This window comes from Fusarium tjaetaba, assembly GCF_013396195.1.
Source record: "Fusarium tjaetaba strain NRRL 66243 chromosome Unknown NRRL66243_c0000545, whole genome shotgun sequence".
Taxonomy (NCBI): Eukaryota; Fungi; Ascomycota; class Sordariomycetes; order Hypocreales; family Nectriaceae; genus Fusarium; species Fusarium tjaetaba.
Window position 1 is genome coordinate 4,072 of NW_023501741.1, and position 17,933 is coordinate 22,004.

At 50.3% G+C, this 17,933-nt stretch overlaps 5 protein-coding genes across 5 annotated transcripts; 3 read left to right on the top strand and 2 right to left on the bottom strand.

Annotated features, from left to right (window-relative positions):
- Positions 1-4,369: 4,369 nt before the first annotated feature.
- Positions 4,370-6,208, top strand: FTJAE_14090 (transcriptional regulator CRZ1; the record flags this gene model as incomplete). Its single annotated transcript, XM_037347294.1, has 1 exon — positions 4,370-6,208. The coding sequence occupies one exon, from the start codon at positions 4,370-4,372 to the stop codon at positions 6,206-6,208; it is 1,839 nt and encodes a 612-aa protein (XP_037198891.1).
- Positions 6,209-7,433: 1,225 nt separating this feature from the next.
- Positions 7,434-9,176, top strand: FTJAE_14091 (Diacylglycerol O-acyltransferase 2A; the record flags this gene model as incomplete). The annotated part of the gene is made up of 3 exons (XM_037347295.1): positions 7,434-7,476; positions 7,629-7,735; positions 7,797-9,176. The coding sequence occupies 3 exons, from the start codon at positions 7,434-7,436 to the stop codon at positions 9,174-9,176; spliced, it is 1,530 nt and encodes a 509-aa protein (XP_037198892.1).
- Positions 9,177-9,657: 481 nt separating this feature from the next.
- Positions 9,658-11,134, top strand: FTJAE_14092 (AP endonuclease 1; the record flags this gene model as incomplete). The annotated part of the gene is made up of 3 exons (XM_037347296.1): positions 9,658-10,009; positions 10,065-10,616; positions 10,728-11,134. 3 exons carry the CDS (start codon positions 9,658-9,660, stop codon positions 11,132-11,134), a joined length of 1,311 nt encoding a protein of 436 aa, XP_037198893.1.
- A 461-nt stretch (positions 11,135-11,595) lies between these two features.
- On the bottom strand, positions 11,596-15,420 carry FTJAE_14093 (BUB kinase; the record flags this gene model as incomplete). The annotated part of the gene is made up of 3 exons (XM_037347297.1): positions 11,596-13,790; positions 13,840-14,356; positions 14,443-15,420. 3 exons carry the CDS (start codon positions 15,418-15,420, stop codon positions 11,596-11,598), a joined length of 3,690 nt encoding a protein of 1,229 aa, XP_037198894.1.
- A 570-nt stretch (positions 15,421-15,990) lies between these two features.
- On the bottom strand, positions 15,991-17,482 carry FTJAE_14094 (enolase; the record flags this gene model as incomplete). The annotated part of the gene is made up of 4 exons (XM_037347298.1): positions 15,991-16,786; positions 16,842-16,984; positions 17,044-17,297; positions 17,359-17,482. 4 exons carry the CDS (start codon positions 17,480-17,482, stop codon positions 15,991-15,993), a joined length of 1,317 nt encoding a protein of 438 aa, XP_037198895.1.
- Positions 17,483-17,933: the final 451 nt, after the last annotated feature.

The window sequence follows — 17,933 nt, forward strand, 5'->3', positions numbered from 1 at the left end:
TGTGTCGGCAAGTGTTGCAACATCACCAGCATCAAGAGACAGCACACAACTGTCGAATCACATGAGCCAGATAACAATACAATATCCCAGTCAGACATCTAATAAAACCATGAGTCAGCATAAGAATGCGGTTGCTATCTAGCTTTCAAGATACTCAATGGTGCTCGTCATGTGAAGGATAAAAAAACTCACCCGAGACAACTTGCAACAGCTAGGAGCCTAGGACAACAGTCCTATGAATGAACATGACAATAGAAGCCTGGAACTCGTGATAGGACGCCCCATCGACGAAAAGAATATATCTGGAATGTACATTGTTACTATTTGTTCATGGTGGCCATGGCACTCAATGACTCAGATTCGTGTTGGATGGAATGAAGTCTTGCGGCCTGACTTGCATCACGACTAAACCACATTTCAAGCATATCACATCTGGCTGCCCTGCACTCCTGCAGGATTGATAAAGCCCGAAGGGCCCATTCGTGGAGAGCATGGGTTATGGTAACAAGCATGCCAGGCACGCCTTAGGCTTTGTGCAACTGGACATGTAGAGATCGCAGACAAGTAGCAATTATTAGTCCATAAGGTATCAAGTAGTAGCCCTTGAACCAGGAAAGGAATGACTCCGTACACAGCTGGGGAAACCTCATTTGAAAGCCACTGTTCACGCACGCTGGATATGGGTCGAGGCGGCCATACACAAACACCAACCTGTACAAAACGGGACCGAATAGTAACCAGAAATAACAACCGTAAGTCACAACGTCACCTTATTGTCGAAGTAGCAAAGAACACACGCAGCTTTCAGAAGGCACGCCTGCAGTAATTACACCAGCAGAACGTACATAACAGGTTTGTTGTCCGACCATTTACCAGCTGAAAGGAGGAGGCGGTGTCCAATCAGTTCAATTGCACAGGATTCTCACCAATATCGACGGGGCTGAGGCGTTTACACCGGGTTTAACAGGGCACTGTTTGGGGAAACCTCTTGACATGGAAGTGTGTCTAAGGGTTCAGGAAAGTCACCGCCCAGATGGAATTGGGACATCAGTTTGCGCCGGCATGATAAACCTGTGTGTACCAAGGCCAAAGTGCGGGACTGCATCCATAGGGGAAGCTGGATACTAACGTGAAAGCCGGCGGGACTATTGACGATGACGGTACACCATTATTTGCTCTGTTATCGAGAACCTACGGAGGTAAACGTCCTTAAATAAGATGAAATCATGAATATCACTCAATATTGGTTCAGCAACAAATCGAAAATCATTGAACAGAGAATAGCCTTGCAAGCGCTGAACAAGTTCAGTTGTTTCCGGTGAAGCGAACCTGATTGTCTCACAGCCACAACAGCGAGTGGGCGGTTTAATGTGATCACTGTGACGTTGACGGTGAATCAAGCCGCTAGAGACTCGAGAATTGGGGAATACTCGTGAGATCAGCGCATACTCTCCAGCCTCCCGAGCCTGCGAGCCACGTTAATATATTGCTAAACCGCATGGGACTTCACCACTGACTTGATTGATGCTTGATATTAATTTGAAAATGTGATCTGATATAAGTTAGGTAAGCTACTAACTACCTAAGGAGGCTGTCATTGCGATGGGCATAATTTACAAGCATCATGATATGCTTGCTATACAAGTATAATGTCTAATTGCAGGGCTTTTGCTGACAAGTTTGACCTGTACAAGAGTGGCGTGTATTGTGGTATATTGCGAGGAGATACCGAGCCGGATACCGTAAATTGGCAAAATCCTTAATAAGTCTTCCAGGTTCTGATTCTGAGTATCCTATCAGTCTCTCCAACGAGCTTTGGAAGTCTCGGGGCAACACAGGAAAAGAATTCAGTGACGACAGGCGTGGCGGAGTAAAAGGCTGGATGTTAGCATTGCTAGGATCAGCCACACCACTATAGGATCATGTCTAGCATGTCCCTCGGGGACAAGAAAACACCAGCCCTTAGTTTAGGGTGTCAAAATAAACTCAGCTTAAAGTGTCCTAAATTTATGTAAGTTCACCTGAGTCTTTTTATCATTCAGGATCAAGGTTCCGAGTTTTCTTTCATCCCCTAGCATGTACCAGCGAGTGGCAGGATTTTCTGGACTTTCTAGGCTTTCCCACACACACACACACACACACACCAACGCCGAGCATCATAGGGGTGCCACAGTTGTATTTGATCATGGTTCATGGATCTGAGGTCCATTTACGAGGCGTTTGATCGCACCGCCACCATTTTGGTTCACCTGAGGGAAGTTAAGTTGAGCAGGGATTGGCTCAGCTTCGTTGCCCCAGTCCCCTGAACCAATGCTACCTGGGTACCTTGGCCTAGGGAAACAGAAAGAGGTTGAAGACAAGCCTTCAGCTGGGGCGTTTCGATAGATTGAGACGGCAGGTATGTCGGTTCGTTTGATGTCCGCTCAAAAAGGTGAGAAAACCACCAGACTACTACAAACCAGAAGGGTTTGTCATTGTGAATTAGTTGCCTTCGTCTCGTTTCTCCTTGCAATAATCGAATGCCATAAGAAGCCCGGACAGAGTGGGCGGCAGCAAGTCTTCATTCACGTTCCCATGTTTCTTGTTTCTTGTTTCTTGTTCATTTTCTCGCCTTCGAGTCAACTCGATCCGCCTCTCAACCTACGATAGAGCAGTGACATGCCGCTTATTAGGATAGCTTGTGGAACCTGTTTGCCTTGTCGATTTGGAGAACCCGAAGGTAATCAGTGGGTCGTCCTGAGACTAGATATACCGATACTCGCGACCCAAGTACCGGTAAGCCCTTCAGTGTCCGAAGTGTCATAAAGAAGAACGACGCCAGAAGCAGCTGTCGTCATCTCCCGCTCAGCGTGGAAGCGTCTTCCCGCCTGTCCTCCGTCTTGCAGGCACATGCTATTGACTGTAGTAAGATGGTATATATATGCGCCTCGGGCGGCCCCGTCAGAGGCTGAGATCTCGACATCCAGTTCCGCAAAGCAAGGGCTGTGCTGGGGTGTAAGGTCAAAAGAGGAGAGAAGAGTGTCGAAGAGGCGGTTTGCCAATAAAACAGTAAATCACTGTCGATGATGACTCCATTGGGATCGCGATTGCAAGATGCAGGCAAATCATTGGACGGTGGTGAATGTCTTGGCTGGCTGACCAAATGATGGATGTTTCCTCAGCAGGGAATAGCGGTACCTGACGTCAAAGTATCTTGAAACGAAAATCAGTCACTTTCAGTTAGACCTTTCCCCAGCACGTTTCTAGCCCGTCGCTTCATACCAGAAACGTATTCGCATCACCCACTTCTGTCCGCTTTGGCGCTCTTCGGGCTTTCACTTTGGGCTGTGGTCATCATCTTCCGCTCCGGGGCGGTCCCCAACCAGGCGCGCGTTTCCTTTTCCCCCTACGTTTCCACTGGTTTTCGCGTCGCTGGCGTGTTTTGTTGGCTGCCCTAGGCGAGACACCGTCACCAATATATCTCGTTATTTATCTCTATGAATGAATGATCGTTCCGCGAAGTAATTGTGTTCCAGGTACCTCATTAGCTTGTTTTAATGCAAACCTTGCGGCTAATGCTATCTCGGAGCTGCATATGGTTACATAGTGCTTTCCCAAAACAATAAAAGAAAACATTCGTGACGGGATAAGTTAAGGTACCTAAGGAAGGTGACAGGGTACATTGAACCCAAGGTACCTACCTACCTACCAGGTTTCTGGCACGATCCCACCTGAGAGACAGGACAGGCCTCTTTGGGAGGAACCAGCCCGGCAGCTGTCAACAATCCACTGACACACGCCCACACACTCTTTCCCTCTCGCGTACCCCACTTATTCAACCCGCCATGCGTTGTGATCCAATCAGGAAAGGTTCTTACCCACTTGCCCACTTTCAGAGGCCCTCACTATCGCTCATCGCCCGTCTTCGCCTCGCATCTCTCTCATCGGCCGCCTTGTTCACTTTCTTTCTCTACGTCTCCTTGCACAACTCTCCTTCAGTGCTACATCGTCATTACTGTCAACCATTCTCACGGATACATTGGCTCATTGTCATTTCCCCAGAATACTTGCCTTAAATCGTCCTTTCTTCACGCTACTGTATTGCCGGTTCTCGAGCCTCAATTCTGTTTGTTGCATTCCTCGCCTAAGCCACCCACTGCCCACAGCGTAAACCCGCCCACCCAGTGCTTGCTTCTTCCTTCACTCGCCTCTGCCCTGACCCGGGGGAAAATATCAGCTCTCGCCACGTCTCCAGCCACACATTAATCCATCTCGCCCCGATATGTGCCTTTGGCCCAAGGCTGTTGCGACATCGAAACCTCGAAATTGATCGCATGCTGGATCAGATTTGCATTTGATTATTCCAATTCTCTGCTTGCCATCTGCCTCTATGGCATCGGACGCTTCCGCCTTTACCGCGATCGACCCCCCGCCCGCAACGCGCGCAGAGGCGACCCCTCCTGCTATCATCCCTTCAGACGACGCTGCTATCAGATTGCTCAAACGGCCTCGTTCAACGTCACCTTCATCGCCGCGCTCTCTCGTCGCGCAGTCGCAGGGACTCCTGGGACTTGGGTCACCGGCCAAGTCTGCCCGTTTGGCACTCGCGTCGAGTATTTCTCCGACGCCTTTGACCGCGGCAGCTGCCCTCGAAGACGAGCGCCGGCGACGCGAAGTTGACGATCACGACGACGGGACACGGGCCCCAGCACCCACGAGCGACAATCCTAGCCACCGAGTTCTGACTTCCCTCATGTCTGGAGCGGTTCAGGCTATGAGCCGCCCTGCTGACGCGCCTCAGCTAGCACCAACAGCTACCATGGACCCATCTCCAAAGCCTACAAACCCCGTGTCGCTGGCGCAAACCGCGACAAGTCAGGTCGAAGAGCATGGCGCACCAAGTCCGCAGAGCACCAACAGCCTTGTTGGGGTCCCCGTCACCGAAAGCCCGACTCCAATGGAAGTGGACGCACCTAAAATTGATCACCAGCAGCATCACCAGTCGTTACAGCAAGTAGTCGGGCAGGAAGAGAGACATCAGCCTGGATCCCTATCGTACCCTGGCTCTCTTCAGGTTACGGGCAACCTGACAGAAACCCCAACTCGAGGCATGAGCTTTCCGATGCCTACCCCAGGCCAGACATCTCCTACATCATCTGGGTCAAAGAAGCACAAATGTCCTTACTGCAATACTGAGTTTACACGCCACCACAACCTCAAGAGCCATTTGTTGACGCATAGCCAAGAGAAACCATACGTTTGCACGGAATGCCAGATGCGTTTCCGTCGTCTGCACGACCTCAAGCGTCACGGTAAACTGCATACTGGTGAGAAGCCCCACGTTTGTCCCAAGTGTGACCGAAAGTTCGCTCGCGGCGATGCGCTCGCTCGTCACTCTAAGGGCGCTGGTGGCTGTGCTGGGCGGCGATCCAGCATGGGTAGTTTCGTTGATGACAACGATATTGAGACCAGTCTTGGCGAAGCTGATGAATCGGCCATGTCTGGACTTGCGTACGATAACCCTGAGGAAGATGAACTGAGACGTCAAAGTTTACCAAGTATCACCGCCCAACATGTTGCAGGAGCACAAGTTGATGGCTACAACACCCATGCTCGGACATATCCACCACCTGGTGCTCGACCTGGGACTGGGGGACTTTATCCCCCCAATGTCAACCAAAACCAGGCAAATTCCAACCCTTCTCAGTCTGTCGCCAACAACATTGCGGGGCACAATTCTACCGCGGGAATCGCATCCGTTGCGGCCGCCAATGCGAACATGTATTCCCAGACTGGTATTACGGAGTCTCCAAAACCCTTGAGCCCTGGGGTGCAAGGACATGACTCCAATAATTTGGCGCGCCAGCGGTCTCCTAGTTTGACCCAGCAGCTGCAGCAGGCGCAGTTTGGACGTCGAGCATCGGATTTACAGTCACCGCATAATTCGCAGCCCCGGCCCAAACTTCCCGGTTTGTCGCATCCTGAGTTCGCGGCGCCTGGGTCAACCGGCTTCTCTCACACCCGGAGCGGCAGTGGCGCGCAGTCTATCAACGACAGCGGAAACATGTTTGCTCAGAGTGATCCGAGTGTGTGGGCGTATGTTCAGGCGCTAGAGGAGAAAGTCAAGGCGCTTACAGATAAGGTTTCGACTTTGGACCATGTCGTTGCAGACTTGAAACAACAGATGGAAACACGCGATGCCGCCGCGGCGGCTGTCGCCAAAGTATAACACAGCCTGCATTACACTCATTCATGAGTGCTTCCGTACTGCGTTACTATATACCAGAGCACACAGAGACGACCTTCGTTTTTTTAACCTTGAGAAGTATTTGGCACGGTGCTCAGGGAGGCGTTTATCGGACATTGGGACATGCTTTTTTTGTTTTTCCTTTTCTATTTCTGTGGAAGGTAGGGACCTCCACGCCAAAAGAACGGGGCACGGTCTAATCATGATTATCCCATCGTTATTTCATGTAACATATATTGTTGTTTTTGTCCAGATACTGTGCCTCGTGGCAGCAAGGATCTATGTGCTGGTACAAGTGTGAAAGAGTTGTATTATGCAGAGTGGAAGCTTTGTATATAGAGTCTAACTCGTCGAGGGCCATAAGCTCTTACTAGAGTGAACATGGCAAGTGATTAAGTTCTGTCATCGTCTGCTGTATGTTGAGGATGTGCTTCTTGTTATCTGTGGCTAACCGAGGCTCATGGAATTTGATGGTCCCTGCCGGGTAGCAGGGCGCTGACTGGGGAATAATTAATTGGGGACTCTGAGACACAGCACAGTTGACGGCAGATATTTACTACTACACATGTAGGCATATGGATTAAAGTCATTGATAATTTACGACGATGCTCACAAAGCACCCGGTAGTTATAATCTAAAAGCAAGGCTCAAGTCAAGCGCACATTGAGTTACCTACCTTACCTTACGCTGAAAAGAAATCCCTACCTACCTACCTACGTAAGGACCTCATCTATCAAATCTCGCATTGAGTTACCTTCGTACGGACAGGGACTGTCTACTAAACTTGTGTAAAGGAGCGGCAAGTGGAGACATGGACAAACTTCGCTCCCCCCTGGCCAGATCAAGATCGAAGCTTCTGATTTCACGTGTCAGACATGACCTATGGTTGGTGCGACGTCATCACTGGCACTTAGCATTTTGCATAACACAAACACGAAAGCGGTTCAGGTTCCACCCTCTCCGTAAGGCGATATCATGGCAGCTAATGCCCGTGTCATAGTCGCCGATTGAAAATTTCCATTCTCTTTCTCTCTCGCGGCATCGCCAATACATACCCTTCTTCTTATATCAATTTCTGATGTGACTGTGCTTGCGATCAGCAGTTTCTCGTGCAATTCCCGACATCCCCAAGACCCCCCCGGATATCCCTCCGCTCAAGGATCCTGCCTTGTCACGAAGCAGCAACATTTGAGCTGCGCTGTGTATCATGTCGAACACTGTGGTTGACAGTGATGTTCCCCTCATCAACGGTAAGCCAATTCATTCATGTGCCGTTGATTTGTGCCTGCTTTGGGCCCTTCATACTTCTTTGCGTTGTGAAGCAAGCAAATGGTGACGTGATAGTTTGATTGCTGATACATTGAGTACGATTTTCCCAGAGACTTACTAACATACTTCAAAGGGGCCCATCCTTCTAATACAATTGAAAAAGTGACAACAATTCCTAATCCGGAAAATGAGCATCCGGCCGAGCCGTCCCTGCTGCAGAATGGAGACACTGTCGAAACTGTATGTATTAAGCCCTCCGGCTTCAAATCATCAAAGAAACTGTATTAATCACTGTTGGCAGAGAGATCCGGAGCGCCCACAGCTGCCTGATCGTGATTTCGAGTCGAGCATCTCTACCAGCAACGCCGACTTTGACGATTTGATGCTTTCTACAGACGGTGCGCCTGATGGCAAGCTGAATGGAGGAGTCCCGAGTGGGACTCGAAACGGCACTGGAAAGAGCTATGCAGCAGCAGCAGCTGAAGCGGACGAGAGAGACGGCAAAGAAGGAGATCCAAACAATGGTGCAAAGAGCTACGCGGATGTTGTCGCTGATAGAGACGTGGATAACACCAGCAGACATGATCAATGGTCCTATCCCGAGCTCCCCATTACCGCTCATCCTAAAGGTATCAAGACGGGGAGCTGGCGCGCGGGAGGCATTCGTTTCGCGCCATTGCGAGTGCCCATGAGGCGACGGCTACAGACTGCAGCAGTCTTGTTTCATTGCATGTCTATTGCCACATTTGTGTCAGCCTTTTGGTTGATCTGCGCCAATCCGCTCGCTTGGCCTATCATTATAATTTATCTGATCCATCTTGCTCTTTCAACTGCAGGAACCAACGGCAACCTGACGTATCGCTCAGAATGGGTACGAAGCCTCAAACTCTGGAAGCTCTTCACTGGATACTTCCCCATGAAGCTGCACAAGACGCACGAACTACCGACCGATAGGAAATACGTCTTCGGGTACCATCCACACGGCATCATTTCCCATGGAGCCTTCGCCGCCTTTGGCACCAATGCTCTTGGATTTCGCGAACTGTTCCCGGGAATCACCAACACCCTCCTCACCCTCGACTCCAACTTCCGTCTCCCCTTCTACCGCGATTACATCATGCTTCACGGACTCCAGTCAGTCTCTAAGGAATCAATATGGAATCTTCTCTCAAAGGGCGGTCCTAGCAATGATGGCCGAGGCCGCGCTGTTACTATTGTTGTTGGCGGTGCCCGCGAATCGCTCGAGGCCCAACCAGGAAGCCTTCGGTTGATCCTCAAGAGTCGAAAGGGGTTTGTCAAGATGGCACTTCGTACCGGAGCCGATCTAGTTCCTGTTATTGGATTTGGAGAGAACGATCTCTATGACCAGCTGAGCCCTAAGACACACCCCCTTGTACACCGAATCCAGATGATATTTCTCAAGGTTTTCAAGTTTACCGTGCCAGCTCTCCACGGCCGTGGTGTGCTGAACTATGATGTTGGTCTCATGCCTTATCGTCGACCCGTAAACATTGTTATCGGACGGCCGATCCGAGTTGACAAGGCTCATGGACCTCAACCAGGCCAACAGGACATTGATGAGCTGCATGAACGTTATGTTCAGGAAATTGAGAAGCTGTGGGATGCATACAAGGATCAGTTTGCTGCCGATCGCAAGGCCGAGTTGGAAATCTTCGCCTAGACTTCTCTTATTTGCTGCAGGATGCTTGAGATGCTTATATATTGGTTGCTAGATTGACGACTATCGTAGTTGTTCTCAAGATACAGACAGGCAGAATGGCGTGGGATTTCGTATTTTGATTGTATCAAGGGCGGTCCGCATATATATTGGTCTTAATTTTGAAGCTTCTATCGTATGCAGCAAACTTCCTCCCATTCACTGATTGCATGCATGTACCGCGCGTATTATTGTTTCTTTCCACGCGAGGTTCCATTCGGTTGACACGGTTCTGCACGTCTATTACACAGGCACGTGACTGCGCGCATGGAAGTGAAGGACTGAGCGCGTGGATCGCGTCATATAGTGTAGCTCCTAACAATTGACATTCACTCTAATTCATCCACCAAACTAGCTACTAACCTAGTGCCTATCAAGACTCCCAAAACATTTCGGGCGCAATTGACAAGTCGGCCCTTCTGTTTGGGGTTCAATTTCATCGGCGATGGCTCGTACGTCTCTGCGCAAAAGGCAGGCAGTTAGCTACAACGAGGACCCTGACGACCACGAGATGCCCCAGGTGACCAAGGCTGTAGCGGCTGCGACTAAGGTCGTTCAGAAAACTAAGGGTGCAGTTACAAAGACCGCAACTGCAAAGGCTGCATCTGTAAAGACAGTAACGAAGCGGAAAGCCTCGCCCGAACCTGAGATAGCCTCCCCAGCTCCAGCGGCAAAGACGACCAAGAAGCGCAAAACAAAGGCAAAGGACGAAGATGCGAAACCCTTGGCAGATAGAACGGACGTGTCGTCACTTCAACCTACCATGAACATTGGCGCTCACGTCAGTGCTGCAGGAGGTTAGCCTTGTACTTTATTTCCTTGGTTGTACCTAGGCTAAACGTTTCCCTCTAGGAGTACAGAATTCCGTCACAAACGCTGTCCACATCGGCGCAAACGCTTTTGCACTTTTCCTCAAGTCACAAAGAAAATGGACGAACCCGCCTCTTGACCATGAGGCCAAGAATCAATTCATCTCAATGTGCAAAGAACACAGTTATAGCGCAGGCGAACATGCCCTTCCCCACGGCTCATATCTCGTCAATCTAGCGCAGGCTGATGAGGAGAAGGCGGACCAAGCATATAAGTCCTTTCTGGATGACCTAGAACGTTGCGAGCAGCTGGGGATTCGCCTGTACAACTTTCATCCTGGATCGACCGGCGGAGATGCTCGGCCAGCAGCCATTGCACGTATTGCCGCGCAGCTTAACAAGTCGCACAGGGCTACCAAGACGGTGATTACAGTCCTGGAAAACATGGCAGGCAGTGGAAATGTCATTGGATCAACCTGGGAGGATTTGAGGGACATCATTGCCCTGGTTGAGGATAAATCTAGAGTTGGTGTTTGCATTGACACCTGCCATGCCTTTGCAGCCGGATATGACCTAAGAACACCAGAGGCATTCAGTAAGACTGTTAACTCTTTCAACGACATTGTCGGTCACAGATATCTCAAGGCCTTCCACTGCAAGTATTCGATCTATACCCTTCCTTTCTGCAGCAGCTGACATCTTTTAGTGAACGACAGCAAAGCTCCCTTCAATTCCAATAGAGATCTCCACGCCAACATCGGCACGGGCTTTCTCGGCCTCCGCGCCTTTCACTGCATCATGAACCATGCCCCTTTCGCGGGTATGCCTATGGTACTCGAGACGCCCATTGATCGGCTGGGTGCTGACGGCAAATCTGTCGAGGACAAGAAGGTCTGGGCTAACGAGATCAAGCTCTTGGAGCGACTTGTGGGCATGGATGCGGAGACTGAGGAGTTCAAGGACCTCGAAATAGAGTTGCAGGCCCAGGGAGAGTCAGAAAGGAACAAGATACAGGATCAGGTTGATCGTAAAATGGCCAAGGATGCCAAGAAGGGGACCAAGAAGGCAGGGAAGCGGAAGAAGAAGGATGATTCTGATGACGAGAGCGAGTAGATGTCTTCAATTGGTTACTGTAGTGTGTGTAGCGAGTTGCGGCTGATGGAAAGGATTTGGAGCGGACAGTTGGGTGCAATGCAATATCATACGGTCGTCTCTTTTATACTTCACAGGGCTATGGTGGTTATCGACGTTATCTGGCCTGAAGCTTGCTTGGCATGATTAGGTTTCCTGGTTAAGTTATAGCTGTAGCGGTCACTCACTGCATACGACAAGATTCATAAAGTGACGAATGACGAGTAACTTCTCATGAACGCAGACATAAACCAATCAGTATTTCCATCGCCAGGCTCATCCAGATCTATGATACTCTCCAAAGGGGTATAACTGCTCACGACCATTTATCTTGCAGAGAGCAAGGACCAACACAAGCAGAAAATACTCAGTCAACCAACGCCCCCTCTACCGATATCCAACGCCAGGCCTCGAAGAACGACAACACCACCCACTGGTCACTTCTACTTGCGATTCTTGCCAAAGGTAGCTTCAAGCCTGGCCATGACACTCTTCAGTCCAACACCTCTCTCACAGTTGGCCCCCAACCAGGTTTCCATCCTCTCCCTGACATTCCTCATCGACTTCAGCACAGGCATCTTGCCACCATCCTCGCCCCCAGCGGCTGCAGCAGCCCCGGGGTTTAGTAGAAGCTCGAAACAGTCAGACCAGAGTTCAGTCTGCCAGTATCGCTTGAGGCTCTCACGGATCTTGTAACGTCGACCAGACTTGCCGAGTCCACCTTGGTCACACCGTACAGTCTCGATGTACTTGCCAAAGAGGAGAGTGTGAATTGTGCCACCGAGGCCGTGGTAGTCAATCTGCCACGTCCATGGGCGGCCCTCTCGCATCTCAGCGCAGTCTTGAGCGCTGGTTTTCCAGTCGGCAATGAACTCAACTTCGGGGACAAAGGCACGCATGTCAATACCGCGACCAAAATCAATAAGGACAACTCCACGCGACGACCACCCACCACTCCCATCAGCCTTCCACTGAGCTGTCAGGGACTCGTCATCAGACAGTGCGTCCAAACGTAGCAGGCAATTGTCGGCTTTGAGATCTCCGTGCAGAATACCCTTGGAGTGAAGAGCCTCAACGGTTCGCAGAAGCTCGATAGTAAAAAACATTGCCAGTTGCTCATCCATGACGGCAGAAGGTTCAGCTCGGAAGAAGTTGACAACATCTAAAAGGGTGCCGTGGGGATGGTAAGGCAAGAAAAGAAACGCTTCATCTTGGAAGAGGTGCATCTCATGCGCGTAAGACAGGGAGGCAGAAGCACGATGCTGAGGGCCCAAGCGAGTGTGAGCCAGACGCATCATATGGAACTCCCATGGTGTAGGTGGGTTCTCCATCTTTAAAGCCTCGATGTCACTGCGATGGCTAACTGCGAAAGCGCCCTTGCCCATTGTAGGTATTGCGTTCTCATCGTTCTCATCAGCTTCTGGAGCCGAGTTCTCAACAAGGTAAACAGGTGCGAATGCTCCAGCACCAAGTTCTTTCCTGATTGTGTAGGTCGAAGGAGTGCCAGGGAGCTCAATCACTACAGGAGCAGCAACAGGTCCCGTTTTATTATCGCCTGACTTGTTTGCCTTGGCCAGGGCCTTGGCAAACTTGCGGATCTCAGCCCCTCGTTCATATTTCTCATGTCGATGGTCATAGAAGCCAGAATACGAGCTCAATGGGGGTAACATCCTAGCGATGATCTCAGAACGAACTGATCCATCCACAGGGTTACACTGAGCATCCTTGATAATGGGGCCCTTTGGAGCAAGAGGCTTAGGAGGGATTGCTTTGCCCAAAGGCCCAATGGACTTTGGAGCAAGAGGCGCGGGCATCTTGGGGGGTGGAATAGGATCATGGACCATCTCTCGAAGAGGGCTGCTTAGAGGTTCTGAATCTGAACTCCCCTCGTCCTCTTCGTTAATAGTTGGAGAATTATCCTTCTTAGAAGGTGTCTTGTATCCACGGCGCTCCATAGTCACATCCAGAGACACTTCAGTCCTCTCGGTGATGGGAGTCATAAAGGGCAGTCGGTTATTGGCCACCTCGGCCGGATCCCTAAATGGCCGAGTTGGGGGCTCGTAGTCTTCAGGCGGGATAGGAACAAATGTTGTACGAGCTGTAGAAGGAAAATCTTCAAACACGGGAGTTTCAAGCTCCTCGGCGTCGTTGTTTTGCTCTTCTCCGGTTCCCTTTTGTTGATCAGTGTTGTCGAAAGCTTCAGATGACTCCTGATCAGGTCCTGGGGCACATGTATCGATCAAATCAGATCCTTGTGTCTCATTTCGTTCGGTGCCTTCGTCACCATCATCTTCTCCATCAATATGAGGAATGTGTCTTCGAGTTGAAAAGTCGGACCATTCACTAACACTCTTAACATCAGACGTCTCTTCGTTCTCGTCGTCACCGGCCTCGCTGTGCTCTATATGCCTTGTGGTGCCTGTGCTTTCTGCATCGGTAGTATAATTATCATCACTCTCATAATCGTCATCATCTGCGCTCTCTTCATCCTCTTCCTCCTGTCCAGCAGGTTTCAGGGGTGCATTGAAAATATCATAAATATCATCAGTGGCAGCCTTAGTATGAAGTGTCATGGTAGGCTCAGAGGTGTTTTTCTTCTTGAGCTTTGGTCTGGATGGCGAGTCAAGCTTTGCTTTGACTATTAAACAGTCAGATGATTGTGCGATTTTGAGAACATAGCGACTCACTGATCTGGGTCTCGTTGACCTCCATCATTTTCTTCTTCTTGCCACCTCGTGGCCCCCGATGTTGCTCGACAGCCTTGCCATTCTCGTCATACTGCACAATGTCTTTGTGAACTGCCAACTTGGTGGAAGAATCCTGATGAATAACCAACTTTTCAGCTGTGTCTTTGTGAATGGCCAACTTGCCTACAGGGTCTTGATGGACAGGGCGTCTGTCGACTGGATCTTGATGGATCAGCAGCCTCTCCCCTGCTCCTTTGCTGATTTCCTCGATCTCGAGGGGGACGACAGGCTCAGGAACGAGGTTCTCGTCAAATGTTTCATCCTCCCAGCAGTGGTCGAGCCAGCCTCGGCCAGCAGCCATAATCTCCTCGAAACTAAGCTCTGTGCCAATCTCTTCAGGACTTGGGTAGATAGCAGCAAGGTCAACAAAAACACGCTCTTTTTTTCCAGTTTGCGGATGCACAGAGATTTGATGCTTCGATGGAACAACCACGATATTCTGTATTTGCGAAAGAGACTATTGAACCATAAAAAATCATAACCATACATTAGTCCTATGATCATCAACATGTGGGCAAGCCGGGAGGAAGAATATCAACTTACCGGATCCCTAAACACTGACATCTTAGGAGCCGTACTCTTCTTGCCACCAGCTGGTAGTGTCTCACCCGCCCAGGGTTTGGCTTCTACCGCATTCTCCTTCCTTCGGTCTGCCAATGAACCGATACTATCCCACCCTTTTGAGCCCGCACTCATTGAAGACATGGCAGAAGGTTGGGCATCAGCGTCAGAGAAGATTGCGAGCTTGGACTTGGACGGCTTGCCAGCTCCACCACTTGAGGGTCTTGCCGCCTGAGGATCTGCTGCTCGCGCAGCAGCAAAGGGATCAACTTTCGCAGCAAGAGCCGGCCGCATAGTCGGCAATGCTGGCGATGAGGGTTCGTTCATGACGTCGGGCTGCTGGGCGACCCGCTGCTCAAACTCCTTGAACTTGCGAATAAGTCGCTGAACAGGTCGAGCCTCGCGATCAATACCCAGCTTGTACACTTCTTCGGCTTGTGCCCATCTATTCGCTGCCTCAAGCCAAGCAGCATATTCCTCGTAAAATAATGCGAGGGACTCTCCTATCCCATGTCTCGATAAGAACATGTACGTCTCGCGGGGTGTGTCGGAGAAGAAGTGGATGTAGTAAACCCAGAGTTTGAGATATCGAGGGTCGTTTTTGTATTGTGCTGAACCAATGAAGGTTTTGGTTGCACGCTCGAGAAGGCTATGCAGTTGTGATTGTGGTGTTGCTTGCGCTGAGGGGTAGGCGTCTAGGGTCCATCGAACATAACGTTCAAAAACGTCAAGAGGATCGTCTGACTCGGCGATGTTTTCAACTTCTTGTTCGAATTCGGCGCGAATACAGTCGTTGACATTGCGCGTGTCCGAAGGGGTTGGCGTAGACAGTTTATGGAGTGGTGATGGGGAGTAGAGCTCAGCTAGTTTCTTAGCTGAACGACCACCAGGCAAAGACTGGATATTTTCTTTTTGTCCTTCGATCAAGTCAAAGTCAATCAGATCTCCTGAAGCTGACATGGTGAGTTAGTGTTTCCTCTAGCGAGGCGTTTGCTCCGTGTAAAACACTCTGAGGGGCAGTTAGGGGTGTGGTTGTTGTTAAAAGGCTAAACATTTAAGTGGGATGGTCGCATATTATTATTGTTGATAATAATGCACTAATAGACTTGTTGCTGTAGAAACAGCCACATACAAGCCACATCGGAACAGAAAGGTCTAACATTAGTTAACTTATCGTATCAGTTAACAATGTCTGTAGAATCGATGAAACAGTGGACTGTTAAAGAGGCAATTTTCCTAATTTGTGTAGCTAATTTATAAACTCTGCTCATAGATTACACAGATGAGCAGGCCTAATTTGTCGAAATATTGAGTCATTCTCCATTACAGGACATACACAAAGCACGAGGGGAAATGAGTTTGTTGAACTTCAACCAAAGGCTCATTAATTGATCAGTTTGCTTTTACTATTTTGCCTCTATTACTTTCAATTTGCCGTTCTGGTATATGGTCTCACGCGCTCCCGGCTGAGGACCCAAAGGCATCATTATCATCACAAGGCTTTTGTTCCACGCATTGGTCTATTCCCATTTACAGGTTAACAGACTTGCGGAAGTTAGCGCCAGGGTAAATAGCCTGGTCACCAAGCTCCTCCTCAATTCGGAGAATCTGGTTGAGCTTGGCGAGACGCTCAGATCGGGCAGGGGCACCGGTCTTGATCTCGCCGGCACGGAGACCGACAGCAATGTCAGCAATGGTGACATCCTCAGTCTCGCCGGATCGGTGAGAGACCATGACACCCCAGCCATCAGCGTAGGAGTCCTTGGCAGCCTGGATAGACTCGGTCAGAGTACCAATCTGGTTGACCTTGAGAAGAAGGGCGTTGCAGGACTTGAGCTCGATGGCCTTCTTGATACGCAGAGGGTTGGTGACAGTCAAATCATCACCAACAATTTGGATGTCCTGGGTCTTGGAGAAGTAGCTCCAAGCCTCCCAGTCGTCCTCAGCGAAGGGGTCCTCAATGGACACGATAGGATACTTCTTGCAGAGCTCTGAGTACAGGTTGGCAAGCTCCTCGTATGTAATCCACTTGGTGGGGTCTGACTCGGGGTTCTTGAAGTCAAGATCGTACTTCTTCTCCTCGACCTTGTAGAACTCGCTGGAGGCGACATCCATAGCGATCTTGATCTTGCCGGTGTAGCCAACCTGCTCAATAGCATCGGTGATAAGCTCAAGGGCCTCCTCGGCAGTTTGAATATCGGGAGCAACACCACCCTCATCACCGACGTTGCCAGCGGATTGGCCGTATCGCTTCTTAGCCAAACCCTTCAGGGCCTGGTAGACCTCAGCACCCTGGCGCATGGCCTCGGTGAAGGTGGGCGCCTCACTGTAACCGCGTTAGAAAATAAAGATGCTTGAGAGGAGCGTATCGAGGTACGTACGTAGGAACGATCATGAACTCTTGGAAGGCGAGACGACCGCCAGCGTGGGAGCCACCGTTGAGGACGTTCATGAAGGGAACGGGAAGGACGTAAGGCTTCTTGGTTCCGGCGAGGTCAGAGACGTGAGCGTACAGAGGAACTCCCTGCAGTAAGTAGTTAGCTGAGAAATTCATAGTATAAAACTCATTTGTTTGAAGCTCACCTTCTCAGCAGCACCAGCCTTGGCGACGGCCAGAGATACACCGAGAATAGCATTGGCACCAAGCTTGGTCTTGTTGGGAGTACCATCGAGCTCGTTCAGGAAAGCATCGACAGCGGACTGGTCCTTGACATCGAGGTTCTTCTCGATAAGAGCGGGAGCAATGACGGTGTTCACGTTCTCGACGGCCTTGGTGACACCCTTGCCACCCCACTTGGACTTGTCACCATCTCGGAGCTCGCAAGCCTCGTGCTGACCTGGATTATCATGAACTTAGCGAGTGCATACGGACAGTAGCCGAAGGGGGTCGGGACGAACCGGTAGAGGCACCGGAGGGAACGATGGCACGGTGGAGGCCAGTCTCGGTGACGACGTCAACCTCGACGGTAGGGTTTCCACGGGAGTCGTAGACGGAGCGGGCGAAGACCTTCTTGACAGCCATGTTGACGGATGATATGTTTTCTAAGGGTCGTTGGGTTAATTGGTATGCCTTTAGGGTAAAGGTGTGAAGGATGAAGAAGAAGAGGAAGAAGAAGAGGGAGAGGAGGGGAGCGGGGAGATGCAGAGGTGAAAGAAATTATATAGCAGATTGGGAGTGGAAGGTTCGACCGATGGAACGGCCGGCGCTTCAACGGGCAGTGCCATGATAGAGCTGAGCGCCGGGCAATTGGACAATAGCAGTGCCAGCCAGTGCCAGGAAAAGTCACTCAATGAATGAGTGGGTGGAATATGCCTCAACGTTGCCCAGCCCAAGCCAGCCCAGCAACGGACGGAGAGCGGTTTGTTGTTGCTCATCACAGCCATACCAACCAAGCCAATCCCAATCAAACCAGCTCATAGCATTTTTTGGTGGGGGTTTTTCTAATCGGTGAGGTGAGGGAGGGGTGACAGGA